General features: G+C 44.7%; 1 protein-coding gene and 1 pseudogene across 9 annotated transcripts in view; one reads left to right on the forward strand and one right to left on the reverse strand.

The window, feature by feature from the left end:
* Positions 1 to 15,236, reverse strand: part of LOC105486887 (beaded filament structural protein 1) — a 79,324-nt gene that overhangs the window by 21,436 nt on the left and 42,652 nt on the right. For 8 of the 9 annotated variants that reach the window (XM_071079703.1, XM_071079709.1, XM_071079708.1 and 5 more), the window contains one exon: positions 9,934 to 9,994. In XM_071079703.1, coding sequence (XP_070935804.1) covers positions 9,934 to 9,994 — 61 coding nt within the window. Of the gene's footprint in view, positions 1 to 8,054; positions 8,272 to 9,933; positions 9,995 to 15,236 lie in introns of all 9 variants that reach the window. The other variant, XM_071079707.1, reaches the window with a different exon arrangement.
* LOC139358779 (ubiquitin-ribosomal protein eS31 fusion protein-like) lies at positions 1,611 to 2,888 on the forward strand (annotated as a pseudogene).

Raw genomic sequence — 15,236 nt, forward strand, 5'->3', positions numbered from 1 at the left:
GGCCAGGGTTAAGTAACCTTGATCTAGAAAGATCGGAGCACTAGGTATATTTACATACCAAATAAAGTTAATATTTAAGTAACCTCTGTATTTGTTCTATATGTCATCATCAGTGAGTTGGGTTTCTAAGACTGAAAGAAAGAGTTTTCCCTTAAATCCTGAAATCTGTATTCTAGTAGTTTTCTCCCAAGGACTGTTAACATTTACCCTGAGAAGATGCATCTTTAATACAAAAACGCATTTTTTAGAATGACTGTTTTGTGAATAGCATTTTTTCCTCTAAGGTTGGAAACTACACTGATCACAAAAGGTTGAATTTTCTCAGGAAACTTTCTGATAATTCACTGGCTCTTACCTCATTGATCTAGTTTGAATATACCAAATAGGTATGAAAGAATTCTTAATGCTCTTAATAAGATTGTGCTACGATGTCCAGAAATGACTTATATACTTTGGCATCTTCAGTGTGATATTACAGGTGAGCATTACTTGGATTCGTCAGGATTCCCCACTCTCCCAAGATACCTCTGCCATGCACACCTGCCAACACCTGAGGCCTTGGGAAATGGATTTTTACTGACTTATTAGTGACTTGCTAATAAAATAATGAATATTAGCAATGGGATCTCATTAATCAAGAGGGACATGTGGTTTGGCTAAAATATGTAAGAGACACTGTCCACGCTCGCATGAACAGAGTTATGACAGTCACGATATGTGGACTGGCCATGAGATGTAGAGACACTCCCCACCCTTGTGCTACTAGGGTTTCAGTTCTGGCAAGGCCTTGAGACTGTTCTCTTAAGAAAGGCACTTGGGGCCAGGCGCAGTGGTTTACGCCTGTAATCCCAGCACTTTGGGAGGCTGAGGCAGGTGGATCACCGGAGGTCAGGAGTTCGAGACCAGCCTGACCAACATGGAGAAACTCTATCTCTACTAAAAATACAAAATTAGCCAGGCGTGGTGGCACATGCCTGTAACACCAGCTACTCAGGAGGCTGGGGCAGGAGAATCGCTTGAACCTGGGAGGCAGAGGTTGCAGCGGGCCAAGATCACGCCATTGCACTCCAGTCTGGGCAACAAGAGTAAAACTCTATCTTGAAATAGATAAATAAATAAATAAATATAAAAGGCACTTGGTTCCTCAGTTGCTCTTGTGAAAGACCACTGGTGCAGCAAGATTTCGGATTGTCTGATGCTGACAAGAAGGATCCTGAAATTCTGACTCTATTGTAGCCTCTGCCTTGAATGAGCTTTCCATGCAAGGTGTTCTCTTAGCACCTAAGACACCAGAGCTGAGACTTCATGGAGCCTACACAGAAGGTTGTATGGACCCTGGGGGCCTGCATCACAATAAATGTTAATATTTAGCAAATCTCTCTCTGTGTGAATTTGGTCTGAAGCATTAGCAAGATGGTAGGGGAGTGGCCAACCCTCATCCAGCTCAAACTTCTCAAGCTTTTTTATCTATCCAAGAGAACTGAAGATTTTATCTTGCAGAACTTGAGAGTTGTATAAGATCAAATTAGTTAATGTGCAACCCTTAGGAATACATCTTAAAACATTTCCTTCCTTTTCAATCAGCCATCTGTAGTGAAGCCGCCACCAAAATGCAGATTTTCACGAAAACCCTTACAGGGAAGACCATCACCCTCGAGGTTGAACCCTCAGATACGACAAAAATGTAAAGGCCAAGATCCAGGATAAGGAAGGAATTCCTCCTGATGGGCAAAGACTGATCTTTGCTAGCAAAAGCAACTGGAGGATGGATGTACTTTGTCTGACTACACATTCAAAAGGAGTCTACTCTTCATCTTGCGTTGACACTTCATGGTGGTGCTAAGAAAAGGAAGAAGTCTTAACACCACCCCAAGAAGAATAAGCACAAGGGAAAGAAGACTAAGCTGGCTGTCCTGAAATATTATTATTAATTATTATAATATAAGTATTAAGGTGGATGAGAATGGCAAAATTAGTCACCTTCATCAAGAGTGCCCTTCTGATGAATGTGGTGCTGGAGCGTTTATGGCAAGCCACTTTGACAGACATTATTGTAGCAAATGTCGTCTGACTTATTGCTTCAACAAAGCAGAAGACAAGGAACTGTATGAGTTGATAAAAGACATGAACTAACAAAACAAACAAAACATTTCCTTTTGCGTTTCCTCCTACCTCAGCCTCCCAAGTAGCTGGGACTACAGGCGTGCACCACCACGCTAGCTAATTTTTGTATTTTTAGCAGAAATCGTGTCTCACCATGTTGGCCAGACTGGTCTTGAACTCCTGACCTCAGGTGATCCAACCACCTCGGCCTCCCAAAGTGCTGGGATTACAGGCATGAGCCACCGTGCCTGGCCAATTTTAAACTTTCTAGAAGTAGCCACATTAAATAAAATAAAAAGAAACAGGTGAAATTAATTTTAATAATATATTTTATTTTACCCAGTATACCCAAAATATTATCATGTCATCATGTAATCAATAAGTTAGTGGTGAGATATTTTCCATTCTTGTTTTCAGATCAGGTTTTTGAAACTGTTGTGTATTTTACACTCATAACACATCCCAATTCGAACTCCCCACATTGCAGGTGCTCCACAGCCACGTGCGGCTGGTGGCTGCCATACTGCATGGCACGGCTCTGTGGGAGCAATTTTCAGCAGTGGAAGATCTTGTTCCTCCTCAGTGCTCCTCCAGGTTTCTGCTCCAGGGTGAATCCCCAGGTAAGGAGCCCTCGACAGAACGGGGAAGGACACCAGTGTCCAAAGTCGTTCCTCACCCCGGTCCCTGGGCTCTCCTCTCTACTCTCTCCAAGGCTCCTCCTGATTCCTGGCCCTAGCACGGGGCCCCTGCTGCCACCAGCACCGCTGTCCACTGGGAGAAGCTAGAGCTTCTGGGAAAACCGCTCCCTTCAATAAATCTACACATGGTCTGAAGTTTTTTGGGTTGTTATAAATCAGAAATAGAAGAATGAACCAAATTACAAAAAGGGTAACATTTTTCCAGATCCAGGACACTGAACTGTCCAAACTACAAGAATATGAAATCTAACTGTGGGACTTAGCTTCTGAGCTCATTCATGTGTTTAATTAATTAGCCATTGACCTTTAAAGAGCTCTGCCTTCAGGGGGTTACCATTCTGGGCCCTTAATGATGGGTCCTCACATCCTGCAACCCAGGGACGACAGTGAGGGAGGGTCTAATGAAAACTCAGCTGCAGCGTTTCTTCTTCCAGAAGGCGTGCGCTACCCAGCCCGGGGCGATCAGACCCAGACTGATGCACTCCTGCAAATCGAGGCATTCCTACCCCAGGGGAAGTGGGCAGACCCCTTGGAGATCCTGGTGCCTGGTCTTCTGAAATACCCAGAAGTATTTCACAAGCCTGTGAAGCCTTTTGTAAGAGAAATGGTGGAAAGGGAAGCCTGAATCTTTCCAGCAACAGAAAACGGTGGAGGATTCAGAAAGACCTGGGTAATTTGTAAAATACAAAAAAACAACCAGACCTCAGGAAAGACGGAAACCAGGGCAGTCTCAGGAATCTAAGTAGCAGGAGTCAAGGACCTGTCCTCAGAGTGACCCAGCTCTGAATCAGTTCATCCCTGCAGCCCTCCCTCAGGAGAGCTGTGATTGGCCAGCACGGGTCACATGACCACCATCTTGACTGACAGCTGGACCACATGATGGGAAAGACAATCACAGTGTTCCCGGAGGCATCACCACTCCCTTCAAAGACAATGGTTCCTTGTGGAGTGATTCTCAGGCCCCAGGAGGGGACCACACCCTCAGAGAGGCCTGGCTAAATCTGGGCCCGAGGTGCAAGGAGTATTGGGTGGATGTTGTTCTATCTTCCCTCTGCCCATCTTAAGACTGCTGAGGATGGGGTGGGGTACAGAATTCTCAATCACTCTTACCAAAATGCATCCATGACTGAGCCACAAAGCTGAATGACTAGAAACAGGGCTTCAAGGACCCTTTGTGTGATTATTTAAAAGGAATCAAACATTCCAAATTTTAGAAATAGAAGGGACCCTAGGGGTCACTGGTCCTCAAACTTTTGTTAAGCCACATGTGCCATCCTTTGAACAAAGCAGTCCATGAAAGCCACTGTACTGAAGCAAAACCAAGGGGCCACAGGCATCCCCCTTGCTCAGCTGCCCTCTTCCCTCAGAGACTCTTCAAGCAACTCCATGCAACATGAGAGCTCTGCCAAATGCACCTTGAAGTCCAGAGCCTCCCTCCATGTATGCGGGGCTGAGGCCAGACCGATGCAGTGCGTCATTGAGCTCGTGAATGGAAGTTAGTGGAAGATAATGGGCCTGGAACCTGCCGTGGGCTTCTCTCTACTAGCCAAGAGCTGAGTGCTAAGCCCTGACTCCATCCTTTGACGTGCCTATCATTCTTCCCCACCTCCCTCCTAGGATTGTGCTAAAAGCACCAGCACTGGGTCCCATCAGTTAAATCTTTAAAATTGCTCATAGTGATAGTAAAAGGCCAGTCAATAGTTATTCTTAAAATAGGGATTAAGCAGATGTTTCTGCAAGCACACTGTCCTGCTTTGAAGATAATCACCTGATAAGCTGACCCCAAAACCCCCAAAGGTGAGTAGGGGCCACTGGAATGTACAGTTGCTGATACATTGAGGAAAATTTGTTTTGGAAGTGTTTTCTTTTGTTTGCGCCAGAACTCAGAAATGTGTAGACGCTTGTGTTTTTATTATGCTGTGGATGTTGTCAGCTGAATTTTCAGAAGCTTCACCAGCAGAATCATCTAGATTTTTCTGAATTGAGATTATGGGTCAATAGTCTAATTTTACAAAACATTCCAACCCTGATATTGCCTGTGTCCTAGATCTAGACCAGTGGCCCTCAAAATGTGGTCCCTGGATCACAACACCTGGGAACGGATCAGAAATGTAAATACTCCAACAGATGCCAGACCTACTGGCTTAGAATTTCTGGGGCTGAGGTCCAGGAGTCTGGGTTTTAATGTGCCCCCCACCCCTGCCGCACCCCAGGTAACACTGATGCACACTGCAGTTTTAGAACCACTAATCTAGACTATTTACAGCCATGTTTTTAGAAAGGAGCTGGAGAAATAACTAGAATTTGGAGCATTATTGAAAATCAGCCCTTTTTAACTCAAATGTCTGTGATTAAAAAGGGTGAAAAAGGCCGGGCACGGTGGCTCAAGCCTGTAATCCCAGCACTTTGGGAGGCCGAGACGGGTGGATCACGAGGTCAGGAGATCGAGACCATCCTGGCTAACACGGTGAAACCCCGTCTCTACTAAAAAATACAAAAAACTAGCCGGGCGAGATGGCGGGCGCCTGTAGTCCCAGCTACTCGGGAGGATGAGGCAGGAGAATGGCGTAAACCCCGGAGGCGGAGCTTGCAGTGAGCTGAGATCCGGCCACTGCACTCCAGCCTGGGCGACACAGCGAGACTCCGTCTCAAAAAAAAAAATAATAATAAAAAAATAAAAATAAAAAGGGTGAAAAAAAAAACAGCCTCACTTACCTATTCACAGGGATCCAGAAACTCCATTAAAAAACCCAACTGCTAAAGAATGGGTATTTAAGTTCATTAAGATTTCTAGTTAGCTGGAATTTAATTAAAAAACACTTTTCCTCCAACTCTGGATGTCAAAAACCTTTCCAAAAATGCTAAAGTTGTTCTTCCAGGTGCTAATGCTGGCCTGAAGGAGGGCACTGGGCAAGTTCTACATCTCTCCACCCTCTCTCTTGCCTCTGCCTCAGTCTCCTCAACTTTGCTCTCTCTCCCTTTGCGTTCATCCTGACTCTTCCTCTGCTCCTCTTGCCTCTCCACCCCCAGACTCCTCCTCTTCCTTCCCAGTTTCATCTCCTTCTCTGGAAGTTCATTCCCGGACTCAGAGGAATTCTTGGACATAAAAAGGCACAGCCCTGAAGGTAGGGCTCCATGCCTGCACCATTTTATCCCCTAAACTCCCTGGCCTCTTGCTGCTTTCCGCAGGCATGTTTTAGAGACACATGAATTAAATGAAAAAGCGTATATGTCAGTCTTTAAATATTTTTAAAATTGTTTTTAAGTGAAAGCATTTGACTAGAAGCCACATCATTTTAAAATTCTGGGAATTTTAAAGAAAAAAGAGAGGAAGATTTTAAAGTCTGCTGCTTACAATTTCCTTAAGATAAGCCAATCAGGCATCATAGCAGACCAGTAATCTCATATGTATATATTTGGTGACCATGAGTTCTAGAAGTTAGCAAACCCAAATATTTTAAAGTCGCCTGGAATTCCTACTACATCAAAAGGCTGAGAAGTTGAATAACTTTGGCCATAGGTTGTAGGTAACGTGTTGAGGAGTTTATTTCACTTCCAAGTGCATAGCAAAGAGTGGCCCGCTATAACTTATCTGGCTGATAAAACTACAGGAGCTCTTTCTGTAGGCTTGATTACATGTGCAGCATGAAGAAATACATGGTGGTTTTGTGAAGGCAGGGGCCATCAGTCCTTTCACATGCATTGCGCTGTCTTCCAAGTAGGATGCAAAGACTGGGTCAGTGATGTCCCATGGCCACATCCAGGGATGAAGCCCTTCCACAAGTGAGACCAAAGGAAATGGGCACTGAGACTGAGGTAAAACCTCGTTGATCTGATGTAAGAAAATACCCAAAACCTGCAGGCCAAAACCACTCACAGGACCAGCTGATACGACGTGAATTTTAGCCTCTTTCATGTCATCTGATGATCTCAGCAGAGAACAAAAAAGGTCCAGTGTTCACCTGGTCCTGCCCTTGAGGGACTATTTGGGTTCTCCAGAAGTGGACCCCAAGGCAAAGACTGGGTACCTGTGACTTATCTGGGAGGTAATCCCAGGAGGCACAGGGAAGGGAGGGCAGTGAGCCAGGGAAGGGAACCAATGAAGGAGTGTGATGAGCAGGTTGCCATTGTAGACAGCTCAGTCCTGCTGGGGTCCCTCTGAGGGACCATGTGGAACACGACTCTGAACTGTCGCTAGGAGGGATGGGGAACTTATCCACCTATCCCGGTCCACAGCAGCTGAGGGTTGTTCCTGAGGTGTTAATACCCAGCGCTTCTGGACTACTCATATGGGCCGTGCATGTTCCCAGAGCCCGAGATACAGGCAGTGATCGGAGTGATCGGGGTGTTCAGCATGTCTGAGTGACCACTGGGACGGCCCAGGGTATCAAGGTCCATGGGGCCACCTATTGCCGAGAACTCTCTGGCTTCGTGTCTGGCCTCTGAGTACATCGATTCCCTGACTATTCTTTGGAGGTGGAGAATGAACCACAAACACAAAAGACCCCAACTCCTGTCTACACTTATCGCGGCTGAGCTGCAAGGCTCTGAAGTCATGTCACCTCACCAAGGGTGAGTTTCCTCACTGGCCCAGAGAAGGATTTGGACTAGGTCATTTCTGAGAATAAAACCTGCCCCTCCAATAACCACAGGCTGTTCTGAGGCTCCTATAGGCTTGCACAAAGCCCTCCCCAGCTCCCTGCATCTGCCTACTGTGTTTATGAATTCGACTATTATCCAAGGACTACCTGCATCTTATTCACTCTGTATTTGTCTTTAAATGTACTCATTTTTACGTAGATTTGTTTGGAAATCTATATGTCATCTGCTGTAAATAACAGGTAATTCTAAAAAATTCACAAGTATTAAATATCACTCCTCCATGCACTTTCTAAAGTCACCTCCCATTTCACCAGGGTTCTGCACCCACACTGTGGAGAAAATCAAGCTGGTGTCTATCACATCAAGTGTTCTGTAATAATAACAGTGACCGGGGATTGAGCGCCACCAGGTGATGGGCAAGTCATACACATTATTACATCATTTAGTTCTCACTAGGCACATTGACTTTCACTCCTATGGTGGGTGGGGAGTATTGTGGTTCCATTTCACAGATGAAGAAGCTGAGGCTCTGAGGGACAAGGCAATTGGCCCACAGTCTCGCAGATGCTCAGCAGTAGCAGGAGGTTCCTAATCACAGGCTACACTCCTCGTTGGGGCTGTGCAGCCCACTTGTGGGCAGTACTGTCTTACCTGGACCCAGGGGCCAGTCATGCCAATTCCCTGTGCTGGCGTCACCCAAATTCTTGGTAGCATCTTTCCCCAGAACCTTCATAATATTCTTACAGGGCTGATACTTCAAATGTCCACACTCTATGTCATAATATACATAAAGGTGTACTATGCGATGCTTTTTCCTTATTTTTCATTATCTATGTTGCTTTATTTTTTCTACTGAGAATATGGATCGCTTTTGTAAAAAAAGAGAAAAACAACAGAAAGTTTAAGCTTGTTTTTTAAATTCACTGTCATTTTCCATCAAGGGTAAAAGAGGAACCCCATTCTTTCTCCCCTTTATTTGAAGAGTACCCAGGATGGCACTGCGTGAGTGACAAGTGAGGAGAAAGCCCTGCATGCAGTGAGGACAGATGCTCACAAGACAACATGTGGAAGTGTTGGGGAGAGGGCCTGGGAGGGCCTGTGGGGTGCTGTGAAGGATGCTAGGGCCCCGTGTCTGAAGGCCATGTTCTGGCAGTCTGAGGTTGCCACCAAACAGAAGAATGGGGATGATCTACAGGTGTCAACAGAATAGCAGGGTGACGTCAGACACTACTAAGGCCCAGCTCCCAGCTGAGACGTCCAACAGGCTCAAGGCCATCGTTCTCCAGGCCAACTATTGAGCGTGTGTCCTCAGGGCCCTCCTGAGGCGCATTCTCACTGCCATCTCTGTGTTTCTATCTAGGGTGCCCACGTGTCCTACTAGCAGGCCTGAGACAGTCCCAGCCTGCATTGACTGACTTGTGTAATTAAGGACAGCACCCTCTTTCGCACACTGTCCTGGTTTGAACATATTATACATGCTCACACGCAGAGGGGCAGGTAACATAGACAAAGCAAAACTGGGTTTCCCTAGATTCTAGTTCTGATTTTCCCCTCAACCAGCAGAGTAATCCTAGACAGCAAAGGCTGGACAAAGTGAAGGGATGGCAAACATCCCGTGCTAACCCTGACTGTCCAAAGAGGCTGCCTGGAGTTCCCTGGGCATGGCAGGGAAGAGTCTGCGGTTTTGTCAGCAATTTTGATGAGTTGTAGGCATGGAAGGGGTGGGGAAGGGTAGCCCACGTGCCCTAATTAAGCAGCCCTTCCACTAAATAGTCTCCATGGATCATTCCGCTGTGATATTTGAGCTCAAAAATGATCAGAAAAGGGCCATGCTTAAAGCTATCTGCCATCCCTGATTCTGTACAACCCTGGTGATCCAGAATCATTCTGCTTTCTGGTGGTGGGATTCTCCTGGCAAAAGCAGAAAATCCAATCAGTTAGTGAGAATGATGATGAAGAATCCCAAGAAGGAAATCACCCCTGTTCTGCAAAGAACAACTCCACATAACCCTGCAGGAAAGTCAAGTGGCTAAGAACCCCTGGCATCTCCCCTGGGGCTATTGGTCATGCTATAAGAGGGCGCTCTAGGGGAAGTAGAAATTTCTTCCTCTGTTCTCTTGAGACTTCTCCTGTGGAGCAGCAATCTCAAAACTCTTAGCCAACAGGACAGAGGTATTGCTGTGTCCAAATAACCACTGCCCAAAGCAAGGTCCTTCCTAAATTCGGTGTTGGGGATCGGTATGACAGGTAAAACAGCCGCTTGTCATTGTGATGTCAGCAGGTTTTGCTAGCTTAGCATAGCCAACAAGCTTCATAGCCTGTGTTTCTCCCAGGAGAGAGGGGTGTGTGTATGGATGTGTGAGTTCACTCACAAAGACGCAGTTGAAATGAACAAGTCGAGAGAGAGTGACTGCAAAAGAAGTAGTGACCGCTAAAGTAACACAAAGAGAAGCATGTAAAACATGCACTTCCACCATTCCGTTCAATACTGTAATTAAGCTACATAAGCCCAAGGATGTGTTCCGCTCACCTTGTTAAGCCGTTCAAGCATTTCTTTTAGCAGGAGTTGACATTCACACTCATTTTCGTACCTGCAAATTGGACACGTAAGTGAGAGTTGGGTGGCTACCGTGCTTTCATATGTATGGATCACATAATCAGCATTAAATTCAACCTGGGTACGATGCCCTCTCCTTTAAGGAGAGGGTCTTAATTTTAAAGTAGTAGCTAATGAATGCTGCATTTCCTAGCCAACTGCCTCCCAATCAGAAAGTGGTAACATTTACAAACTGCATGGAGTAACCAGGGGCAGTTAGCCGAATAGGAGACTCCCAGCCTGAAGGCCCCAACCCCAGCCCCTACAGTCTTATTCCCAGCCACCCCAAGGACGAGGGAATTATATCCTGGCCTATCTAAAACCCAAGTGCAGCAGTGGCAGAGATGGGAGACTGCCCTGCACAATCTACACCACCATTAACCTGACCGTACTTGGATTTCCTATACTATTTTATTTGCTGACACATGTAATGTGTCAATTTTTCCAGATTATGTCATTTAATCCTTACATCACCCTAGAAGAAAGCAGTTATTGTTAGTGCTGCGTTAAAGATGAGGAAACTCAGGCAGATGCTCCCAACACTTCGCCCTCCTCCTAGCAGCATCACTCCCCACACAGCGACAGCCTCCTCTGGGCAAGTGGGTGGGGCAGGCTGGACATGCCAAGGAGTTAGGGCCTCTGGGAGCAGCCCCCAAACTCTGAAAGAGGCAAATTGGAGCATAAGTACCCTAGCTCCTTTTCTGCTCAGCTGGGACAACTGAGGCACGTTCTATACCCAGCAAGTGGAGCTCCAGTTGCCCATGATGGGAACTTGCTTGCTAGTGCACTCAACACTGGCTGTCTTCCCTTCCTGTCTCACCTCTTAACTCCCCTACTGGTGTTCCCCGAGGACATGTTCCAAAGAAGCCACTTGCCCTCAAATTCCTGTCTCAGGCTTGGCTTCTGGTGGACTCCAAACTAAGAGAAGGGTGGAGTCAGACCTGAGACTTGAGTTAGACACCAAAACTGTGCTTTGATAACCATGCTATATTGTCTGGATAGAGAAACGAACTCCCCCAATTTAAACATTCACAAGATTAAGAAAGCAACAAATACCAGGAGCAGGTGTTTTTGTTTGTTTGTTACTTGGTTTTTTTCTCCTAGTCAATTTCTTTCTGGACTTCTAGAAAGTGATGGGGATTGGGGAAGCGCAGACTTCAGAAATCATTCTGGTCACAATGAAGGTTTCCCTCTGCGGGTATTTTAACCCTGAAGAGAGAAGATTCCTTCCTAAATGACTCCTCCCCTTGTTCCCTATAAGGTGACCCACAAATGCCCATTCTCACCTTCTTCAGGAGTTTGAGCCCTTGATGTTTGGCAAGCACAGGACTGCCTAGAAGGGAGACTACATTTTCCAGCATTCCTTGCAGCCAGGTGTGGCCATGTGACAAAGTCCTGACCAATGGGATGGAAGCCTAAGTCTGCATGGCAGCTTTCAGATACCTTTAGTAAGCAATGGTGTATGTGTGCCCTTTGCTTCTCATTTTCCATCCCTCCCTCCATCCTGCAGCCAGAAACATGAATGCTGCCTTCCTGAAGGCCACACAGAACCTTCCACGTCCCAAATACTGTAGAGCATCATACTAAACTGCTTAACCAGACCTTACACAAGCGAGAAACATTTTGGATAAGCCAATGACATTTTGGGTAAGCCACTATCACTTTTTCTGATTTTTTTCTGTGTGTGTGTGGAGGGGGGGGGGGGCGGGGGTGGTAAAATACGCATAACATAAAATTTACCATCTTAACCATTTTAAGTATACAGTTGGTGATATTAAATACATTCATAATGTTGTGAAATCACCACCAACATCCATCTCTGTAACTCCTCATCTTGCAAAGCGGAGACTCCGTACCCATTAAATACTAACTCCCCATTCTCCCCATCCCCAGCCCTGGCAACCACCATTGTACTTTCTGTCTCTGTGAATTTGGCTAGCCCAACTACCTTATGTAAGTGGAATCATACAATATTTTTCTTTTTGTAACTGGCTTATTTCACTTAGCATAATGTCTTCAAGTTTCAACCATATTATAGCATATGTCAGAATTTCCTTCCTTTTTTAGGGTGTATAATATTCTATGTATCCACCACATTTTATTTATCTATTCCTTTGTCGATGGACACTTGGGTTGCTGCTACATTTTAGGGAGCTATCTAAGAAGCTATCTGTTGTGAACAATGCTGTTACGAACATGTGTATACAAGTAGCTATTCAAAACCCTCTTTCAATTCTTTCAATTCTTTTGGGTATATGTACAGAAATGGAATTGTTGCATCATATGGTAATTCTATTTTTTAATTTTTTGAGGAACTGCCATACTGTTTTCCACAATGGCTGTACCATTTTACAGTCCCATTAACAGTCCACAATGTCTCCACATCCTAACAAACACATATTTTCTGTTTATTTTTTTTATAGTTGCCATCCTAATTGGTCTGAAGTGGGCCATGGTCAATTTGGAGTTTATGTCATTTATAGTTGAAAGCAATCCTAATTAACACTGAGCCCAACCCACAAAGCATAGTTTTCTGTGCCCTTGCATGCCCATGCCATGGGTTCAAGTCAAGTGTTCTTCAACCATGAAAGATGCTAGAAAATCACACCACTGTGTTCTCAGAAGGAAAAGTCTGGAACTGAAGGAAGAACAATTACGAATATGTGCAATGTGCACACATTCCCAGATCTAAAACCATCTGCGAAGCTGAGTTCCATCTAGGAAACTAAACATCTCTGCACAAGTTTTACATTTCATACCAGGATGTTACATGTAATAGTTTATTTTGTGTATTGCCCTAACAGAGCCAGAACTTAGTTTTTGAGTGTATTATTAGCTTTGAGAATAAAACTGTTAATCAAATCTAACTTTCTCATTGCTCTTTCCTGCTGGAAATATCTAAGAGTTTCCATAGCTTAAGAACACATTTGACGATCAACATATTAACCTGATATTGTGGGTAATTTTCATGCTGTAAAGACAAGTCTAGATATTATATTAAAGAGAAGTGACTTCCAGGCGCGGTGGCTCATGCCTGTAATCCCAGCACTTTAGGAGGCCGAGGCGGGCAGATCACAAGATCAGGATATCGAGACCATCCTGGCTAACACGGTGAAACCCCGACTCTACTAAAAATACAAAAAAAAAAAAAAATTAGCCAGGCTTAGTGGCGGGTGCCTGTAGTCCGAGCTACGGGGGAGGCTGAGGCAGGAGAATGGCGTGAACCCGGGAGGCGGAGCTTGCAGTGAGGGGAGATCACCCCACTGCACTCCGGCCTGGGCGACAGAGCGAGTCTCCGTCTTGAAAAAAAGAAAAAAAAAAGAGAGAGAGAGAGAGATTTCACTACAAAGAATTCATGATAATGTATATATCCATATAAGTATATTCATAAAATGAAAAAACTGGCTTCAATTAACTGTTTTACATAAATTATTTTTAGTTTTCAACGATTTGGATAATTGAATCTGTCATTGTATTTTGATAGTTTTGTTTTTATTTCATTCTTGCTTTATTTAGTGTTTCGTTTAGTCTTTGACCTGTTAAAGACCTGATTTTGAAATTATTCAACTGCCAGGTAGAGATTATGACTAGCGCTAGCATGGAACCAAGGCTGCACATAGTAGCCCATTGCTGCATTATTTCCACTGGCTTTAGCTAGCCATCAACTCACCTCTGGAATGTAAACTCAAGCTTGGCATGTATGTGTATGTGTGTGTGCCTATGGATGTGGATGAGCGTGATTTCTATAATGATTTGCAATTCCCACTACCACAATCCAAATGTCAAAACTTCTCCAAGGGGGCAAAGGGAGAGAATAAATTAATATGAATTTTAAATAAATCACAGAGCCTGAAGGAACTGCTTCATGATGGGCATATAACTCAGAACCAAGTGCAATCAGTAAAGACCAGGAAAAGCCAACACGGCGTTTCCTTCAACTAGGACTCATGGATGTCATGCTTGCCAGCCAAAGTACAGTAGACTATGGTCTAATGCCAATATAAAGGCCATCCAGGGAATCCTGATGGCCCATTAAGCTGCCCTGGATGTCTGAGCCACAGGGCACTTTCCCCCTTTGCTTTGGAGAACATGAGCTACATCTGAATGAGGTCCTATTTCTGGGCCTTACACTGCAGGAGTCCAAGTACACATTCTCTCAAGATACAGTGTTCCCAAAAGAGCATAGGCCCAGGGTGAGAAAACCCAGGTTCAAGTTCTACCACCCACAGGCCGTCTCCCAGGTTCAGTTTCCCCATGAAGTGCCGTAACAAGTGGGTTTTCAGGTCCCTTCTACCAGTTCCAAGTCTGTTTCTATAGATTAAACCTCAAAAGAGTTGACAGGAATCAAATCAATAAATGTGATTTAATAAATGTGTTCAGAACACAACATTGAATAACCTGCCCAGGATTCAGATTGAGAAACTGGAACTCAAATATAGAGCAGGTTTGGAGAAATCCTCTGACTACCCTATACCAGGGGTTCCCAAATCTGGCTGGAATGACCAGTGGCACTCATTAAAAATGTTTAAGCTTCTGGACCCCACTTGAGGTCCAGGGTAGGGCCTGAACATCTGTATTTTAAAATTCATTTATGAAATTTTAAATGGATGAATCTCTTACATGGTTAAATAATTGTGTGTGTGTTTGTGACAGAGTCTTGCTCTGTCACCCAGGCTGGAGTGCAATGGCACAATCTCAGCTCACTGCAGCCTCCGCCTCCCAGATTCAAGTGATTCTCCTGCCTCAGCCTCCCGAGTAGCTGGAACTACAGGCGTGTGCCACCACACCCAACTAATTTTTGTATTTTTTTGAGTAGAGACAGGGTTTCACAATGTTGGCCAGGCTGGTCTCGAACTCCTGACCTCAAGTGATCTGCCTGTCTCAGTCTCCCAAAGTGCTGGGATTACAGGTGTGAGTCACTGCACCCAGACCACAGTTAAATAATTTTTTTAAAGATATAAAAAGACGTTCTGTTAAAAGTCTCCTTCCCACCTCTGTCTCCCAATTGCCCAGTTCCTACTCACTTATCCCCCTCAGGTAGCCAGTGTCATTGGGGCATGTGCCTATGTGTGTGTCTGTGTGTGTGTCTTTGTGTGTGTCCTGAAATTCTTTTTATGCAAGAAAACAAAAACAAAAACAAAAACAAATAAAAAAACTCTACTCGTCTCCCTTTTTAAAAAACTAAATGACAATAACATACTTTTTTCCACTGCACAGTATTCCATTACATGGAGGAA

Source organism: Macaca nemestrina, chromosome 15 (assembly GCF_043159975.1).
Source record: "Macaca nemestrina isolate mMacNem1 chromosome 15, mMacNem.hap1, whole genome shotgun sequence".
NCBI lineage: Eukaryota > Metazoa > Chordata > Mammalia > Primates > Cercopithecidae > Macaca > Macaca nemestrina.